Source organism: Schistocerca americana, chromosome X, assembly GCF_021461395.2.
Source record: "Schistocerca americana isolate TAMUIC-IGC-003095 chromosome X, iqSchAmer2.1, whole genome shotgun sequence".
NCBI classification, from domain to species: domain Eukaryota; kingdom Metazoa; phylum Arthropoda; class Insecta; order Orthoptera; family Acrididae; genus Schistocerca; species Schistocerca americana.
The window spans coordinates 149,331,566-149,352,477 of record NC_060130.1 but is presented as its reverse complement, the minus strand read 5'-3'; the positions used below and the strand labels follow the sequence as shown (position 1 = coordinate 149,352,477).

Here is a 20,912-nt window from a genome sequence, read left to right as displayed (position 1 = left end):
ACAAAGAGGGAGCCCGAGACATCAGGGAGGAGACAATCCATAATTGGATTAATGGCGATGGCAAACAGTACAACACTCAGCACGGAGCCCTGGGGTACCCCGTTTTCTTGGGAGAAAGTACGGGAGAGAGTAGTGTTCACCCGCACCCTAAATGTGCGCTCTGCCATAAATTCGCGAAGAAAAAGGGGCAGCCGGCCTCGAAAGCCCCAAGAGAACAGTGTGCGGAGGGTGCCTGTCCTCCAACAGGTATCGTATGCTCTCTCCAGATCAAAAAATATTGTTACCGTTTGGCGTTTCCGGAGGAAATTGTTCATGATATAAGTGGAGAGAGCAACAAGATGGTCAACGGCAGAACGATGCTGTCGGAATCCGCATTGGGCTGGTGTTAAAAGACTGCGGGATTCCAGCCACCAAGCTAAACGGTAATTCACCATACGCTCCAAAACCTTACAGACACTACTCGTGAGAGAAATGGGGCGATAGCTAGAGGGGAGATGTTTGTCCTTTCCAGGTTTCGGAACGGGAACGACAATAGCTTCCCTCCATCGCCTGGGAAAGGTACTGTCGGTCCAAATTCGATTATAAAGGCGAAGGAGGTAACGCAGGCTATGTGTTGATAAATGCAGCAACATTTGGACATGGATACCATCCGGTCCTGGGGCGGAGGAGCGAGAAGAAGAAAGTGCATGTTGGAGTTCGCGCATGGAGAAAACAGTATTGTAGCTTTCGCGATTTTGAGAGGAGAAAGCAAGATGTCGCACTTCCGCTGCACGTTTCATCGGGAGAAACGCTGGCGGGTAATTTGAAGAGCTCGAAATCTCAGCAAAGTGCTGACCCAATGAGTTAGAAATTGCGACGGGGTCCACTAAGGTATCATGCGCGACAGTGAGCCCAGAGACTGGGGAGAAACTAGGCGCGCCTGAGAACCGTCGAAGCCGACTCCAAACTTCCGAGGAGGGAGTGAAGGTGTTAAATGAGCTAATAAAGAATTTCCAGCTTGCCTTCTTGCTATCGCGGATGACGCGACGGCATCGCGCACGGAGCTGCTTATATCGGAGACAGTTGGCCAAAGTTGGATGGTGACGGAAAATGCGAAGAGCACGTCGCCGCTCACGTATTGCGTCACGGCATGCCTCGTTCCACCAAGGAACTGGGGGGCGCCGGGGCAATTCGGAGGTGCGTGGTATTGAACGTTCCGCAGCTGTGAGAATAACGTCGGTAAAATGAGTGACCTCATCGTCGACGCTGGGAAAGCGACGGTCATCGAATGTCGCTAGAGACGAAAAAAGTGTCCAATCGGCTTGGGCAAACTTCCAGCGTCGCGAGCGCATATATGGCAGTTGAGGCTGCAATCGAAGAACACATGGAAAGTGGTCACTCGAGTGTGTATCATCAAGGGCGAACCATTCGAAGCGCCGAGCTAGCGGAACAGTACCGACCGCAAGGTCCAAATGAGATAAATTTGCCGTGGAGGCAGACAAAAATGTGGGGACCCCAGTGTTGAGGCAGACTAGATCCGCTTGGTGGAAGACGTCTAGCAAGAGTGAGCCACGTGGACAAGGATGTGGAGATCCCCAAAGCGGGTGGTGGGCATTGAAGTCCCCAACCAGCAAATAGGGGGGTGGAAGCTGATCAAGAAGATGAAGGAGATCAGCTCGTGCCAGTGGTGTAGACGATGGAATGTATACCGTACAAAGAGAGAACGTGTATCCAGAAAGGGAAAGACGGACGGCGACAGCTTGGAAGGAAGTGTTTAAGGGGATTGGGTGATAATGGAGAGTATCATGGAGCAGAATCATGAGTCCTCCATGGGCTGGAGTGCCTTCAACAGAGGGGAGGTCATATCGGACGGACTGAAAATGAGGGAGAACAAAGCGGTCATGGGGACGCAGCTTTGTTTCCTGAAGACAGAAGATGACCGGCGAGTAGGATCGTAAGAGGATCGACAATTCATCCCGATTGGCTCGAATGCCGCGGATATTCCAGTGGATAATGGACATAGGGTGAACAGAAAATGGAGAAACGTGACCAAGGGTGCTGTCAACTCAACGACTGCTCAGAGCTTGCGACCGACAGCATGGAATGGCATTCAGTCGAAGGCAAAAGATCCTGATCCATAGGTTGGTCAGGAGCAGCTCCTGCCACCAACGATCGGCCAGTTGACCGGCCACCAGCAGTGCACCTCGGCGACACAGAAGATGGCCGAGGGCGATTTCCGCCAGGTGGTGCTGTAGATGGGACACGCCTTGGCGGAGAAGGAGAGGAACTGTGTTTCTTCGTAGGTTTCTTGGAGGTATGATGTTTAGATGAAGGAGGAACCGATGGTTGTGAAGTTGCAGTACGTAAAAACTCTTCACGAGAATGCTCTTTTTTCGAAGACTTGGCGTCTGACTTTTGGGCTCGAGATTTAGCAGAACCCGACGAAGGGTGAGCCATAGAGTGGGCAGGCGAAAGTGGTGAGGTTGAACGGGCGATCTTTGCGCTGGCCGATCTGACGACCGTGGTACTAAATGTGAGGTCGCAAGTCTGCGTGGCCGCCCCCTTTGTTGGCCGAGGAGAAGCAAGGACAGTGCTATATTTTCCTTTCTGAGGCACGGTGGGCTGTCGACTGGCGAGTAACTTTCGAGCAGCAAAGGTCGACACCTTTTCCTTTACTCTGATCTCCTGGATGAGCTTTTCATCCTTAGAAACGGGGCAATCTCGAGAGGAAGCAGCGTGGTCACCCATACAGTTGATGCAGTGAGGGGATGGAGGTGGACAAGCACCCTCATGGGCATCCTTGCCACACGTAACACATTTGGCCGGATTGGAACAGGACTGGCTGGTGTGATTGAATCGCTGACATCGATAGCAACGCGTAGGGTTTGGGACATAAGGGCGAACGGAAATTATCTCATAGCCTGCTTTGATTTTTGATGGGAGTTGAACTTTGTCAAATGTCAAGAAGACAGTGCGGGTTGGAATGATGTTCGAGTCAACCCTTTTCATAACCCGATGAACAGCGGTGACGCCCTGGTCAGACAGGTAGTGCTGAATTTCTTCGTCAGACAATCCATCGAGGGAGCGTGTATAAACGACTCCACGCGAGGAATTTAAGGTACGGTGCGGTTCCACCCGGACAGGGAAGGTGTGGAGCAGAGAAGTACGCAGCAATTTTTGAGCCTGGAGGGCACTGTGTGTTTCTAACAACAGGGTACCATTTCGTAATCTGGAACAAGACTTTACAGGACCCGCAATTGCGTCAACACCTTTCTGAATAATGAAAGGGTTGACCGTGGAAAAGTCGTGACCTTCGTCAGACCGAGAAACAACAAGGAACTGTGGCAACGATGGAAGAACCGTCTGTGGCTGAGACTCAGTGAACTTACGTTTGTGAGCAGACATAGTGGAAGGTGAGGAAACCATTGCGGAAGAATCCCCCATGTTTACCGGCGTCTCCGATGGCGCGCTCCTCCCTTGTGGGGGCCCTCACCGAGGGCACACCCGCCTTAGGTGATTGTTCACACCTCAGGTCACACCTCCCGACAAACGGACGGAGGGACCAATCGGCACTTTCGGAAGGTATCAGCTCGGGTAATCACCCCTCCCTGGGCCTGGCCGTTACCAGGGGGTACGTACGTGTCCTACCTGTCTACCCGGGGCGGGGAATTACGCGTTACCCCGTCACCGGCTACGCATGGAAGTGCGTGGGTCGGCCTTCAGACACGCACAGGGAGGAAAAAAGAGAAAGGGAAAGGAAAGAAAAGGGGGTCTCAAACGCCGCAGCGGAGAAAAGGGCAAGGAGAAGAGGGAAGGAAAAGAGAAGGACAGAGGAAGGACGAGGACGTGCAAGTGTAAAAGCAAGGAATTTGGAACAGTTTCGAGCGTCCGTCTCCGGACGTAGGCACAAACCATACTCCCAGAGGGGGAGAAAGGGAAGGAAAGAGACAGAGGGGAGGGGGGGGGGCGAAGATGGGGGACGGGGAGGGATGTGGAAAGGGAAGGGAAGGTATGCAGCCCGGAAAGGAAGGAGGGCCACATTAGCTCGGGGTCCCGTGCTCGCTACGCACGTGTCCACAAAAGAGTTGTGGACCCCCTGGGGGGACGGCATTACCTTGAACTCATACAGGCCCTCAGGGGTGATGAATGCAGTTCTCTCACGATCAGCCTCATCTACTTCGATTTGCCAGTATCCAGAGTACATGTCCCTGGTTGAGAAAAACTTAGCTCCCTTCATACAATCTAGTGTATCGTCAATTCATGGAAAAGGGTAAACGTTCTTTTTAGTTATCTTATTAAGCTTCCTGTACTCAACACGAAAGCACCAGCTGCGATCCTTCTTCCTGGCGAGAACCACTGGTGACTACCATGGGTTCTTGAAAGGCTCAACGATGTCTTTCTTCATCATTTTCTCTACCTCGTCGCGAATTATTCGATGTTCCGCTGACGACACACGGTATGCTCTCTGACTTATTGGTTGATGGTATCTCGTGCGAATCCGGTGCCTCACTGTCGATTTGTGTAATTTGTTCTTCACCTGTGTACTGAAGCATCCAGATAACTCTTGAAAAAATGACAAGTAGCTTCTTCCGTTGTTCTTTAGTGAGATTTGGTGATAGTCGAGCTAGAAGATCTTGTCTCGTAGTGGTAACGCTAATTTCGCCCACAAACTCGGCGTGGGAGGTTTCTATGACGCTCAGATGTTTTGCAATTAACGGCTCAGCGTTTGCTACGCACATGCGTCTTGGATCTGCGGTTCTTGGCGACAGTTAACTATGCGTAATTCGCGGAATCCGTTCTTAAATGAGACGACAGAAGCTGGGATGACCAAGTTATTCTCCTGTGGTACGCTCCTTACATTCCAATAAAAGATCCATGGGTTGATGCATGGCCTGACACGTGACAGTTACTTTTCTAGGTCTTAACGCAGGAATGACCACTTCAGCCAGCACACAGTCTCCACACACTCGGATGCGTATCTTCCTGTCCACAGTATCTCATCTCGTCTAGCATTACCTTCCAGCGACCGCAATCTCTAATTGCCTGAGATGCTTTCAGAAGGTCCCATCCGAGAATGGCGTCATGACTGCACTCTTAAAACGACGAATTCTAAGGACTGTGTATGGCCACTTATGTGAAACCTACAGGAAGATGAGTCATGTGGGTATATTTCCCAATAGCCACCTTCAGCAGAGATGTTTTGTTGTCAACGAATACGGTTTTCTGCAACTGGCGACGGTACTTCTCCGAAATGACTGAATTTGATGCTCCATAGTCCACAAGAGCTTAGGAAACTACGTCGATATCATCGTCGATGGCCGACCAGCCCATCATTTTGGTAGGGGTCGACGGCGGAGAATTTTTGTCTTCAGCGGCCTCACCTCAAAAATAAGGTCGCGCCCTTTAGAAGCTCCAGCCAGTCGCCTAGCTGCCGCAACCTGGAAAACTGAACAGCGATGGAGACCTTGTTCGACGTGTTGGCGAGCGTTCTCTCCAGCGGCTAGCTTGCGGCGATCGTGACCTACGTCGTCCTGCACCCACATCATCTTTTTCATCTTCGTCGTCCTGGAGTTGGCGTCGGCTAAGGTCGGTCTGTTGTCTTCTGGTGCGGGCATCATCAAATATCCGCCGCCTTTCTCGACAATAGCGCACCACATGTCCCAGTCGTTCGCAGTGGAAACTGATGTCTGGAGGACCCAGGATAACCAACCAGTATGTCTTCCTTGGTGCCCTAACAGGTTCCTCATGCAGCATTTTGGAACCTAACTCCGCCTGGGTCTCGGCATTTTCACCGTTTTAAAGGGAAATGAAGGTCGAGAGACTGGGTTCAATGTCTGTTCCAATGCCTCCCTTATGACCTCTGGATGCGTCTCTGTTTTGCTCGCCATACAATCGAAGTGCCTTATGAACTTCCTCTCTCACTATCTGACTAAGGACACTTCTGAAATCAATTGCTTCCTCCATCACAGACACCGATACGACATTTGGAAGCCATTCAAAACTTCTTGCGTGTAATTCTTTTTTGATGCATTGTCTCAATATACTGGCACCATGTTATGAAGTCGCCTGCTGTCGAAACATCCTTCAGAAATAGAGCTCAATACATGTCCTCTGCGACACCCTTCATGAGAACCTTATCTTCCTCCTCCATTCTAGGGTCCACTATCTTACACAGCTCCAAGACGTCTTGAGTGTAGGATGCTGTACTTTGGTCCCTTCTCCCACTTTTACACCAACCTACCAAACTATGAAATCATCGGTCTCTTGTTCATAATAAAACAATGCCACAAGTGTGAGAATAAAACAGACGAAATATCTAACATAAAGCGGAAAGAAAGGAAAAGCCACGAGAACGAAGGGAAGGCAACGAGCACTAAAAGGAACAAAAGTACAAGAAAACAACAGAGACGCTAGAAATGGAAGAGAGTAAAACATGAAAGCAGCTTACTGTGGCTGGCCATCCACGAGAATAAAACGGGAAAGCCAGCCACTCTGCAACACATTGTCCCTCTGTGTCCTCCACCCTAGTGCTTTTAGGGTGGAGGTTTTAAAGGACATGCGCTAAAACCTACATGGAAGTATAAAACATACTCTCACGGATGAAATGGGTGACAATGCCTCAACAGCAACTTTAGTTTTACAACGCCGAAGGCAGGGTGCTGGGAAAGTTAAAAGTCTGCCGCAGAGTGGCTAAAAGTGGGCAGTCCAGCAATAGGTGGACGACTATCATTTGGGAGCCACAGTGACACTGAGATGGGTCCTCACAACGGATTTGGGAACCATGAGTTGGCCACGTATGGCCAATGCGGAGCCAGCAGAGGACAACCAATTCCCTGTGAGAGGCCTGTGTGGAAGACTTCCACACATTCATTTTAATTAATGACACACAGTTTGTTGTGCGTGCTGTTATGCCATTCCGTCTCCCAAAACTGGAAAACCCTGTGGTGTAAGACAGGCATATCCGAATCTGACCTGCGTTCTATCTCCAGAAGCGGTTTCCATGGCACCTGTTTGGACAGCCTGTCGGCAAGCGCGTTGCCGGGGATTCCGACGTATCCTGGGGTCCACACCAACACCACAGAACAGCAGGACTGTTCCAGGGCATAGATGGACTCCTGAATGGACGCTACCAGAGGGTGGCGAGGGTAGCACTGGTCGGTAGCTTGTAGGCTGCTCAATGAGTCAGTACACAGGAGAAGTGACTCGCCAGGGCATGAGCGGATGTAGTCAAGAGCACGAGATATGGCCGCCAGCTTTGCAGTGAAACACTGCAGCCAACTGGCAAGGAGTGCTGCTCAATATGCCCTCCATTAACATATGCGAAGCCTATGTGACCATCAGCCATTGAGGCATCAGTGTAAACCACTTCATCTCGATTCTTGACGTGTTCCAGGTCTCTGTTAACCCTGCCACTCTCCGCTGTCAGTTCAGAGACCTTAGGGCAATGCAAAAGGTCCAGATGAAGCTGTAGCCAAGGCGTACACCATGGAGGTGTACGTGAATGGACTGCAAGTAGAGGTGGTAAAGGGAAGGATTCCAGTTCAGAGAGAAGGGACCACACACGAACCGCAATTGTTAGCCCTGATCTGGGGTGCAGATGCAGGAGATGGACTGCCACGGGCGGGAAAAGAAGATAGTAATTCGGATGCTCAGGGGAACACAGTGAAGGGACACCAGCCTCCACCAGTACGCTGGTCATCAGACTCGTCCTAAAAGCCCCTGTCACTAATCGAACCCCCACAGTGGTGTACAGAGTCGAGTAAATGCAATGCTGAAGGCACTGCCGAACCGTAAACCACACTCCTATAGTCAATTCGGGATTAGACAAGGGTTCTGTAGAGCTGCAGCAGCGTACAGCGATTTGCACCCCAATTGGTGTTGCTCAGGCAATGGAGAGCATTGAGGTGCTGCCAGCACTTCTGCTTAAGCTGACGAAGGTTAAGGAGCCAAGTCAATCGAGTGTGTAAAACCAGTCCTAGAAATTAACATGTCTCCACTACAGTGAGTGGATCGTCATTAAGGTGAAGTGCGGCTTCCGTATGAGTGGTATGACGCTGACAGAAGTGCGTGACACACGACTTTGCGGCTGAAAACTGGAAGCCGTGGGCTAGCGCCCTAGATTGCGTCTTGTGGATGGCTCCCTGGAGGCTCAGTACGAAATGCAGAAGTCGTCTGCGTACAGAGTAGGTGAGACGGAGGGCCCGACAGCTGCTGCTAGATCGTTAATGGCCATTAAAAATAGAGAGACACTCAATACAGAGCCCTGTGGGACTCCATTCTCCTGGATGTGGATGGAACTATGGGAGTCACCAACTTTACCATGGAAAGTACGGAGTGACGAAGTTTTGGACAAAAATTGGGAGTGGTCCCCGGAGAAACCACTCTTGCCGTCTGGAAAGGGCTGTCTTTTTTGACTTATGTAAAGCATATGACACGACACGACGTGGTGACAGATCCTTGCCACATTGTAACATCTGATTGCCGTTTGGATTGCAGACTCGATGGACACAAGATTATGAGCAGTAGAGCGACCATGGCGGAAGCCACCCTGACGTGGAGCCAGCAAGCCACGTGACTCCAGGACCCGACCCGCACCCTAAAGAGCGAGGGGTCGCGTTTTCTGCCGCAGAAACAATTGTGCTAGTAACCCGCTCAATCATCACATCGATGTTACCATGTGGGGGAGAATCAGTTGTGGCAGCACAGGTGAAAATTCGGCAGTCCGCCTTGTTCAAAGCCCATCTGGGCAGACGTCTATGTGTCTTCTGTGTGGTAGTGACCACTTCCCCATCTTCCTCTCACTGCCACAGCATGTCATCATGCGCTCTCCAGTGGAGAGATGGGAGAAGTCCTGGGCTGTAAATTGATAAATCAGTGGCCGAGTAGCTACCATGGGCCACACTGGAATGTGTGGCGGTCCCAGTATTTAAGAGGCAGAGGTCGAATTGCGACAGTGAAGTCGCAACATCTCTGCCTCGGCCGGTAAGCATGGTACCACTCAACAATGGGTTATGGGCATTGATCAACTCCCTAACCCTTCCCTACTTCTGGGAGATGTTAATCAGTGCAGCTAATACATTCAGGGGTACTGCACCATCTGGAGTAAGATATACGCTGCAGACAGTTATTTCCTGTGTCGTCCTTATTCAGACAGCCACAGCTTCAAGAGGGGTCTGAAGGGGCACATGTTCATTACAGCCTGTGTTTATGTCCTAAACTCAAACTCTACTGTTCCTGTAATACCCCTTATACCCGCAGAGTGCAGCGGTCTGCATTGCTGGGAACCAGGTTTCCTGGAGGGCAATGCAGATAGCAGTTGTAAAGCTTAACAGTTGCCGTAGCTCACCCAGGTGGTGGAAAAAACCGCCGCAATTCTACGAGAGGATGACATCGTGAGACTGGGAAGGCATGGAACATTCAATGAGGCAGTTTACACCTCAGGGTCACCTGCTGTCACCGATTTATTGCCTGAGCAGTCTATATCCATTGTGCTTGAGAGTCTGGTGAGATCTAGGTCCTCAGCAGGCGCCAAAATCCACCTCATCCTCAGCCGCAGAGCTTGTAGGTTGTGGTGGTGTGGGTGCCACCGCAATTTCCTTGGTGTTAGGGGGTTTTCTTTTTGGGTTTCTCTCGCTGCTCCTTGGGTTTCCCTGGCTGAGAGGACTTCACGCTCATCCTCAGTCCCGGAGACTGAGCCAGTGAAGCCCTATGACCAGCTGCTTTTTGGCTCTTCAGCCACTGGCAGGTGGTGTCTTTCCCACTAGAAAAAACCTGGGAAGGGAGTGACCCAAGGGACCCCTTCCTAGCGAGAGAAGCCGAAGAAGACTTACGCTTCTCCAGCTTAGAAGTGGGGACAGACATCCCCGATGGTTGGTAGGGGGAGGGTGTTGCTTCTGCGCCACCTACTTCGGGAGCAACAGGGAGGGAAATTCTCTCTCCTCCCCCCCCCCTCAACCATCAAGGGGGAAGGGGGGCAGGTGTAGTCTTCCGGCTCTGAGAGGTGACCTGGGTTGGCAGAGCTGATGGTGCCAGAACTTGAGGGGCGACATAAGACAATGTCATACACACAGGACACAGCCGTTCAAATTTTCTCTTAGCCTCAGTGTAGGTCAGTCTGTCCAGGGTCTTGTACCCCATGATTTTCCTTTCTTTCTGGAGAATCCTGCAGTCAGGCGAGCAAGGTGAATGGTGCTCTCTGCAGTTGACACAGATGGGAGGCGGGGCACATGGAGTATTGGGATGTGATGGGCATCCACTCTCAGCATGTGACACTGGAAGTACAGTGGGAAGACATATTGCCGAACTTCTAGCATTTACTGCACCACATCGTGGGCAGGAATATAGGGCTTTACATCACACTGGTAGAGCATCACTTTGACCTTCTCGGACAAGACCTCAAAGGCCAAGATGAAGGCACTGGTGGCAAAATGTACACCTCGCCACTCTAAATTGGTGTCTTGTCACAAGTGAGCAACTCCACTGTGACTGGACAGGGGATGCTGTTTTCATCAAGACTGACCCAGATCTAATTTTGGACAAGCCCTCCACCTCCCCCAATTTGTCCTCTAAATTCTCATCAAAAATCTGAGGCTTCCTCATCATGAAAGATTCCCCATCAGCTCTTGAACATACAAGGTACCAGGGCAAATAAGGTCTGCTGCCATCTCTACCCAGACGTTCCTCCCATGGTGTTGACAGAGAGGGGAATGATTTGGCATCATACTTGTGTGTGTTGACATGAGCTCATGATCACTTAGAGACTGCTGGTGTTTCACCACCAGCAAGAGATGATGGAAAATGGTGCAAATGGCTCTGAGCACTATGCGACTTAACTTCTGAGGTCATCAGTCCTCTAGAACTTAGAACTACTTAAACCTAACTAACCTAAGGACATCACACACATCCATGCCCGAGGCAGGATTCCAACCTGCAACTGTAGCGGTCATGCGGTTCCAGACTGAAGCGCCTTGAACCGTATGGCCACACCGGCCGGCAGAGATGATGGACTACGCTTCATCGTGTGTCATCCGCCCTGATGCCACCCACTCCAACCAGGGGCCCTCCCCACGGGCACCACCCAGCCTCAGCAAAGGCCACCTGGCACCTGGCAGGATGGCCATTGCTGGAAGTCCTGATGTCTCAGGGAGATGGGCATCTATTCTTTGGCATACGTGGGGAGTTAGTGGCACAGGCATCAGCAGAGCGAACACTGTGTGGTCAGGGGGCTACAACCAACAGGGTACATAGTGGCCCCACCTCAACAGACTGGCTACCATGCTGGGTATCAGGTGTAGAGAAGTCCATGGTCATCGTCGACGCAGAAACCGACACTGCATAGTGCATGGTGGTAAACGCACCCAGGAAGGTGTCCTCGCCCAAGAGATGGAGAATGGGCAGAAATACAATGCGATGCCGAGGAAGTGGGCTAAAGATATCAATGCAGGATTGACACTACGCACCTCGTAAGGTGTCCTTCCCCAATTGGCTCGCTCTTCAGGAAAATTTTGGAGAATGGAGGTCAAACCCCACAGGGGACCATCACAAAGGCCAAAACGTGTGAAACTCATTTTAGTCACCTCATATGACAGGCAGGAATACCTTGGTCCTATTCTAACTCCTGGACCCACAGGGGGCTGCTGTAGTTTCTCCTGGACTCTGTGCCATGCACTTTACTTTATCTTCAGCCTTGCACTTCTGTCAGTGTGTGTCGCCGAAAGACTTGCGCAGTTCCCCCTGGAATACTTCCCAGCTTGTGAACTTCTCCTCATCACACTCATACCATTGCTCGGCAGTGACCTACAAATAGAAAAATGCGTTATCCAAACACACGGTGTCATCCCATTTGCTAAATTTTGCTATACGCTCATATACCTTCAGCCACTTATTTGGATCTTGGCCATAGCCATCAGAGAACCCAGAAGCCTGTCTCATGTGGTGGCACACATTTGCTGTCATCGTCACATCCTGTTCTTCTGTCTCCGATCGAGCAATATTCAACAGATGGCAATCTAACTCTGGTTTCTCGCCACAAACAGCGGCTCTGTTCTGGCATGATGGGAGCCACTGTGTCGTGGATAATGTGCACTATTACAAGTTCCAATACCCGACGCCTCTTCCAGAATAATGTCATGTAGAAGAAGGTGTAATTAGCTGAATGACAAACACTAACTTCACTTAACAAAGGTTTATTCAGCACTTGCACATACAAGAGCATGGAGCGAACTGCCTCTGGCCAGAACACATACAGTATGTATACAGCTACATAACATTCCAATACAATGATTCTTGACATTTTTGCATACTTCTAGAATGTACTCGAACCGAATATAGAAATTAAAATTTCACAGCCCAGGTGAGTTTTGTACTCATGACACTCCACGCAACAGTTTAGTATCATAACCACTACACTACAGCGCTGCTCAGCTTCTGCTGCAACAATATTGTGAAACACTGACGAGTGCCCAAACTCCAGCCAGAGAGGACAACTGATGGAGGGAGTAGTGCTTCACGAGAATGCTTGACCCCACATCAAGCACAGGAGCTTTTAAAAAAAATTGGGTGGACTGTTATGCCTCATCCCCCGTACAGCCCGGACTTTTCCTCAAGCTAATCGCTGGATCGCTGGGGGCTGACGTGATAAAGGAACACTTAGGTGGCAAACACTTCAAGAGTGATTAAGTCCCGTACTTCCTCAATGGGTAGGTGGGGGCTTCTTCGACTTAGGAATGCAAAAGCTGGAGCACCACCTTCAAAGGTGTGAAAAAAAAAAAAAAATAAATAAATCAAGAGACTATGTTGAAAAACAGGCAAAAGTGTAAGCTTTTCAACGATTTATAAGTTAGAAGACATTGTTTATTGTCATTATTTGTAAAAAATATGGGAACCTTACTTTTGGTGCAACCCTCTTATCTTTGCATATCACATGTGTCAAAACATTTGTATTTGGCACAAAACAACTATAGTTTTTCAGCTTGCAATGAAGGGCATTTTCCAGAAGGCCTAGGAAAACTGCCTGCATATATCATAAATGCTCCTCTCACATGGATGCCATGACCCAGATGTCATCAAAGTAGTTCACATAACCGAAAATGACGTGCATCAGCTGCTTCAAATGTAGTTTGGAATTTCATCTGCACCATGAATTTATCAAGGGCAAATAATCACACTGGTAGAGCCAAAAAGGACACTGAGCAATAAAAACTTTGGTGGTCTCATGGGAACTTGTGTTACCCCTGCAGCAAGGCCGTTGGCCTTTGTCAACTATGTAGAAACCAAAAACATAAAATATTTTTGGCTGAGATGATTTTTCTACTAGCAACATAGGCTTCTGTTCCACATTCTTATAACATGCAGAGATGAAGCATTGCCCCCTGAAAGGAATACGCTACATACTACAAGAAAACTTCGACAGCCTCCTGTTCCAATGACCACTATGTCAAGAGTCCATTAGTATCTAAGTTAATTAGGCTTACCGTCACTCATACACTACCAGCGTAAGCAGAATGGTCAGTGAGCCATGGGGGCATTGCCACAGTATATCACAAAGCATTGCCAAATTGCCTACCCTGTGGCATACCACACGCATGCTATATGTGTGTCCTGACATAGGTGGGAGAGGGAGACAAAGGGTTACTGGTCAGTCTACCCTCCCGAGCAGTACAGAGCAGAAGGCAGAAGGACAATTCACAGTGAAGGTATTTGATTGCTTTCTTCTATCTGAGCCAATACTGGTACAGGCATTTACTATAAACGCATGTGGTGAGATTTGGTTGGCAGCTCATTGTGGCAGCTCGTTGTAGCAGCTCTTTGACAAACAGGGTTTTGAAATAATTATTAGTTAGTCCTGTCTGGAATAAACACACTGGAGGCGAATTCTAGGGTTAGAAAAAGTATTAATAACGCTGTTACAACAGAATCCAGTGCAGAAGTCCCAGGAGTGGATGCTAATAACAGTAGCAAACACTAGCGGCATCTTAAGACAACAAATTTGTCACATTCAGTATGTTTTGTATTGCAAGTCTGTTCACTGTGGTACTCCAAGCGAGAGCGCAGACTTACATGGAGCTGGACCGAGGCTGGAGTCAAGGGATGCAGATTCAGCATCCAGATCGTCTGACTGAGAACTCTGTGAAAATGTGGAATCTAGGGGGGGTTTTGAAGAGTCGCGTGGGGGCACTGTTTTTCCCACTTAAAGCCACCCAGCCAATCCTGCAGGTCTCTTGCAGGTGCCTGCCAATCACAATGTAGTTAGGTCCCCTCTACTGCTCCTAAGGCAGGGATGTGACTGCAGTTGCACTAACTAAGTCCGTGTTTGGTATCAACATTGTTCAGCTGAAAGGTAAACGTAACTGCTCTGCCAAATAAAGCTTGCAACATTATTGTTATAAACCATTTAGCCCCACCCCTCAGGCCAGGGAGCCTGAGGACTGCTAGGTTAACAGTAGTCTGGTGTTTTTGCTCTCTTTCTAACCCTTGTAAGCCTACTGAGGTTGCTGTTCTCAGGGCTGGTATCAAGCTGGCTTTATATGCTAGTACATGCCTGTTGGTTGCAAAGTTCTACGGTGGCAACCTACTACAGCATCTAGATGACATATGAAGTCAAATGTTAAATGTTAATTCCTTGAATAATAACTGGTGCCCTCAGACCACGTCTGGGGGTGTCTGCATTTTCGCAAGGCTCTCACCTTACGGTTTACTTCATGTAACAATATGCCCTCAGCATCGTCTCTGCTTCTACACCTTGGAGCAGATGTCCTTTCTCACAGCTTCAAGATAACACTACAGTAACAAGGAATAATAAAAATATTACATATCAATGGGGGGCAGTCCCATTGAACACAGACACCAAATGACATTTCTGCACAATGGGAAAGTTGGCAGTCCTAAGTGCAGAAGCAGAGCAACACTCAGAACCCATAGAATGCTGCGAGTGGGAAGTAGGATTCTGTCAGTAATTTGAACCTAATGAACCCGATGTGGATGAAGATGGGCAGTGCCACGATGTCACTGCACTCAAATCAGCAACGGCATCAGGACACACATACCCAGCATTGGTCAAGGCTGCCTGGCTCACCACAAGGGGGCACATGAGCCACAAATTTCTAATTTTGGCACCTGCCCTACTTTGGACCTTGAGGTTGGGTGTTAACTGGACAACCACATCCCTCATTAGTGAGACAGTTTGAGTGTCCCCACTGTGCTACATCATATGCAGACACTTGTATGAGAGACCTGGCAGGTCAGTGATCTATGCTGCATAGAAGTTCCCTGGGTGTGTGTGCTTGTGAGATTGTAACATTGCCATGACCACATGGGTTTGATGATACTGCTTGAGCGACTGACAGACTCTGAAGCTCTCCTGAGCCTGTGCAGAATTTGAGTAAAGGTTCTCAATTTGATACAATCCTGCACTGCTGGACAATATCAATGCAGCTGTATCAGCTTGATTGACAATACATCTTACCTGGCAGTGCAGCAAGAATTAGTGAAGGGGATTCTCCCACCTTCCCATAGGTTTTTAGACGTTGGTGAAGAGTGGTGATGGTGGTGGTGGTGAAGAGAGTGGTGGTGAAGAAGGTTTCTCTGTAGGCACGCAGTGCTGGTGGCAAGGCAGGAGCCAACAGAGCAATTCCGCATTTTGTTTAAGCAGTTATTGCATATTATCTTGTGGCAGCTTTTGTTTCTGCTACTGGAGTCGTAACTGCTCCTACCAACATTGCAAAAAAAAAAAAAAAAAAAAAAAAAAAAAAAAAAAAAAAAAAAAAAAAAAATTGCTGGGTCCATGGTGGCCACAATTTAAAGCTATGAAAAAGAAAAACTTAAGACATGTCAGAATGTCCTACATCACTATTTTTGTATCTGAACATGTGTGACAATACTGCAATTCCAACAGGTACAGAATATTGCTATACTAGTCAATGGTGGCTTAACTACAAGCCCAGGAAGCTGGACCAAGAAAGAGGAAATGAGACACTCTGCTCCCCCGTAGATTGAATTACATGTGGAGTTCCAACACCATGTAGGGACAAACACAGACCAACATAATGTGACCAGTGTGAGTGATTGAGTAACTAAGCAGACGGAAAACAGTACAGTGTAAGGCTAACGCCAGGACTGAGGTGGTTGATGTCCACATAAGAACCCCTGGGGTAATACTATTGCCACCAGCAGGTAAATACCTGGGTAGTGGTTCTACCTATGCAAGGCCTTGCTCGTGCCCTTTGTGGTAGTGTTCTAATTCCACTGCGATACTCATGCTAGCTCATATGCACCCACCTCGATATCCTCTGGTGGGAATAGTAAATGTGTTAATGGAGATTAATTCCTGAAGGGTGTCAGGATGCAAGAATGTGTTGAGGAACAAGTTCCACTTCCAGAGTTTAGGGAAACTATTGTCAGATGGGAAGATTCAAATAGCTCATGTAATGTAGCAGCTGTGCGGTTCCTTGAGTCATGCTGTAGAGAATGTCAGCAACTGAGTGGCTGCTAGACATGGGGGCCATTTGGATCTTATCACCTGATACTAGTTACCCTTAATACCGGAGATAAGAACTCAACCCTCATTACAGTCTCATGTCTCAACACCTTCCTGTACTTTTATTTACTATCTCATTTTCTTTATTGATTTTTTTTTCATTTTCATTCTCTTCCCCTCATTTCTCTCTGTTTGTTATGTTATCTCTCCTTTTCCTTAGTTTTTAACTGTACTATTATTTTATCTTCCTCTAATCCATCTTAACTTCTCACTTTGTTCTCAACATCTCTGGACTGAAGCTGGCACATACTCTGTCTGGTGCCTCGCCCTTCATATTGATGTCTGGATGAACTGCCCCACCCTTTTAATATATTCCGACTTATCCTTCTCTCCTCCACTAGTAAGGAACTGATAGATCATGTGCCATAAAAACCAGGGCAGATCATAACAGCAAAACTGTTCTATAAGAAGACAAAAATAAGAAAAAATCCTAGATTGTAGAACTGTTACAGACATAGAAACTTTCATGAGGAATAGCATTATATTCTTTATTGGTGGGAGAGAATTGAGTAACTCACAGACTGAGTAAAGGTAATCCCTAGATTTATTTAAGGCCTTAGTCTATTCAACACTACATGAAAAATGTTGCTACTGCAGTTATGAATGTCGCTTTTTGGAATCCACGTTGCAATTTATTTTTCTGGTTATATTTACAGAAAAAAAAAATCAGTTAGTTTCACCGACACCAACGTTCAATGAATGAAAAGTTATCTGAAACAATAATTCCTGGTAAAACTATCAGTAATGAATGGTGAGCCAGAAGCAATGAGCACCAACATTGCAGATAATAATTTCATGTTAATGTCCAAATTGACAAATTTTTAGCCTCGTCTTTATTTTAACCTATTTTTCACCAATATGAAGTAGTAATGGGTGATTACATTGCTGCTATTAAGTATTATGATTTCTGCATAAAAGTCTATGGGAAAGAGGCATCTGCAATATAAAAATGATTAAATGCCTCAGATCATAATATTGATTGATATTCTGCGTGATTGATACTGATAACAAAAAAGGAAATTTTCTTGTTAACAGGCTGTTGCTTTCATGCTTGCGGATATGGCTATTGGTGTTGAAACAGCTCGCTTATCATGGATGAGAGCTGCATGGGCTTCAGATCAAGGTGAAAGGAATTCCTACCTGGCATCTATTGCTAAGGCTTATGCATCTGATGTAGCCCAGAAGTGTGCATCAGATGCTGTGCAGGTATTACTTTGTTTGTCCTGGCAAATTGACTGTGCCTTTTCTTTTAACCTTAATAATAATAATAATAATAATAATAATAATAATAATAATAATAATAATAAGTGCTGATTTAGTGTTATAGATTTATGTTACAAATGAAGAAATCAGTTTTCTGTTTTTGTGTCTCAAGTATCAACAAATTTTATGTAGCACGCAATATTCTCATCATTAGTTAAAATAAAAATAGATTTAACACAAGAAAGTATTATGAAATACCTTTCAACTATTTCTATTTTCCATCCCTGAACCCCAGAGTGTGTACATGTAGCCCCACTCCAATGGTAACTTCCAAAGTAAAAGGTTATCTATACTACTGTATATACACAAGTCCTTTTTAAAACTGAAGTAAATCAATGAAGAACTTTCCCAGATTTTTGGTAACAGATTTTTACATGATACTTTAAAGTAAGTCTGGCAAAGTCTGTGTCTGTCTGAACATTTATTAGATTTTTACATGAAATACAAAAAAATGGTTTGTCTATCTGAATGTTTATTAGAGTATGTGGTACATAATGTATAGAGAAAATATTGTTAGCAACACCTTGGAATGTTCTTGTCCAATGTGCTTGAAACTTTTACATGATACTCTGATAATTATTCAGATGGACATAGGCTGTATATTTTGTTAAACGACAAGTGTACATTTTCTGTTTAAATGCCCTGCCATTGTCATCAAAACTGAATGTGAGAAAAATAAAATGTTGTGCTATACTGTGATGTGAAAAAGTGCAGTTTAATTTTTTTCCCACAGTCAGTTTAAACACTAGGCAAATTACTTTCCCTTACATATTTCCTCCCCTTATATATAATTTTAAACAAAAATTTTGTTCATAAATGTGTGCTGTTTTGTTTTCTTCCTGACAGTCAAGATTACAACTTCACGATTTTCCACTAAAATTACCTAATTATAGCCAATAAGCCATAAATACAAAGTTTGAGGATTCAGAATCTGTAGAGACTGAAAGACTGAAACTATGTGAATAATGTCACTGAAAGTATTATGCTGATAGTATATGGGGTACTAGAGACCTCCCTTGAAGCTGCATCTATTTCCCCAATAATTGTAAGTGACTTCAGCTTTGTTCTTTGTTATTGCCAATGACTCCTTGTTTGAGAACTGAAGGGCATTTATAGCAAACAGGAAAGTTGTGTTTATGGATTAATAATTATAATATGTAGCCTAAATGTCTGATGTGCTTTAATTATTCCATTATTTTGTTTATAACCTAACAGAGATTACTCTCTGGATAGCCTTCAAGTTACTAGGAAAGTAACTGAACTTTCATCAATTTGTTAATAAGTTGCATATTCATGCTGCACATGCACAGAAAATTATCTACAAATAGGAATACTGAACAATGTGAGTCTCCATCAACACCTACATACATACTCTGCAAGCCACTGCATGGTGCATGGCAGGGGGTGCCCTGTACAGCTGTTAGTTATTTCCCTTCCTGTTCCACTTGTTTCTCTCTTGCTCTGTCTGAGATTGTCTCTATGCTTCCAGATGAGCCCCTGTTTCTTGTATCCTATATACATGGTCCTTACATAAAATGTATGTTGGTGGCGGTAAAAGTGTGCTGCAGTCTGATTCAAATGCCAGCTCTCTAAATTTTCTCACTTTCTTAAAAAGAACATTACCTTCCCTCCAGGGATTCCCACTTGAGTTCCCAATGCACCCCTGTGACCCCTTTTACCCTTCAGCCATATTTCACAGTATATCATGTGGAGAAAGAGGCAAGCTGAGTTTCACATCTAAACCAGGGATGCCTATTACTGTGCCATCCATAAGGGACTCTTAAAAATACACTGTCATTTGACTGTTGCACAGATTCTCCAATGTGAGTGATTTGTTAAATGATTAATTTAAAACTACTGCTTTCAACAGTCAGTCACATAAATGAAACCCAAGAATGGAGAACTCTTACATGACTGCGTTCATGATCACGCAGTAAGTGGCAAGTTAGATCTCATAAATTAAGTTTGCTATTTTAGATAAATGGTGTGCTAGGTTAATGTGGAGCTGATCAGATGTTTCAGTATGTTAAGTAAAGTAAATGCCAGTTGAAGTTACTTAAACTGATATTCAGAAATCTTAAATTATGAATACACTACAAGTATTTTATGTATACCATTAATGGAGGATAAAAGAATAACTCTAATGGGACATGTTACAGTCAATGTGTATGTAGTGAGCTATTGATCTGAAACTGGTACATAGGGATATAAGAATTCAAAAGCCTGCATGCATAATGCATGTAAGATACAAATAAAGTTATTTGAAATGTTATTTTTAAATAATTTTTCATTCATTTTAATGATGCAAATGCAACAGACTTCCAGAAATGAAAGAAATGAGTATCTTATTCTACAGAGTATAGATTGAAAATTTTCTTCAAGAAATTTAATCTGCACATTGTTCCTATATTGTGCAAATTTTATAGTCTTCAGATTTACATAATGTGTTACAATGTTCTGACACATTTCTGTTTTTCAGATATTTGGTGGAAATGGTTTTAATAGTGAATACCCTGTGGAGAAACTGATGAGAGATGCAAAAATTTTTCAAATATATGAAGGAACATCTCAGATACAGCGTCTTATTATATCAAGAGCAATATTGGATAAAATGAAGCAAAGATCATGAATATTTTACATTTGTATTAATAGCTCTTCATTCTGCAGAACTGTATCTTGAAGAGAATGAATACTTTCATTAAATTCCTTTGAAAAATCAAGAAATTCAAATACATTTTCAAATATTATGAATTCACTTATTGCATGTACATTGTTAGCATTTTTTATATCTCTGTAATAAAGTTATTTCTACAAGTGTCAAATAATCTTGTTCTGTGTATTTATATTCAGTATTTTGTAAAATTCCTGCATGTAAATCATATACCTTTTACTTCTCTCATGTTTTGCTTGCACCTGCATGTGTCACTTTTAACCACTGTGTCACTTTATTTGGTAAAGAAGTAGACACTGGGTTCATACTCAGGAGAAGGACTGAGGTGACCAACAAGGCTTAGTTTTTGCATGGTTAATGTAACTCACCTCAGAGGAATGCAGACCTATTGCCGATTTTCTTCCCAATCTTTTATCGACTCAGCAAGTTATCAGTTCATAATGAGAATTCTATTGACAGAACATT

At 45.7% G+C, this 20,912-nt stretch overlaps 1 protein-coding gene across 1 annotated transcript in view; it reads left to right on the top strand.

Moving 5' to 3' along the window:
* The window catches only part of LOC124555323 (probable medium-chain specific acyl-CoA dehydrogenase, mitochondrial), a 194,721-nt gene extending 174,146 nt beyond the window's left edge, over positions 1-20,575 (top strand). The window contains exons 10-11 of the mRNA XM_047129201.1: positions 17,549-17,719; positions 20,256-20,575. Of these exons, the coding sequence (XP_046985157.1) occupies positions 17,549-17,719; positions 20,256-20,405 (321 nt within the window). The 3' untranslated portion in view covers positions 20,406-20,575. The remainder of the gene's footprint in view (positions 1-17,548; positions 17,720-20,255) is intronic.
* Positions 20,576-20,912: the final 337 nt, after the last annotated feature.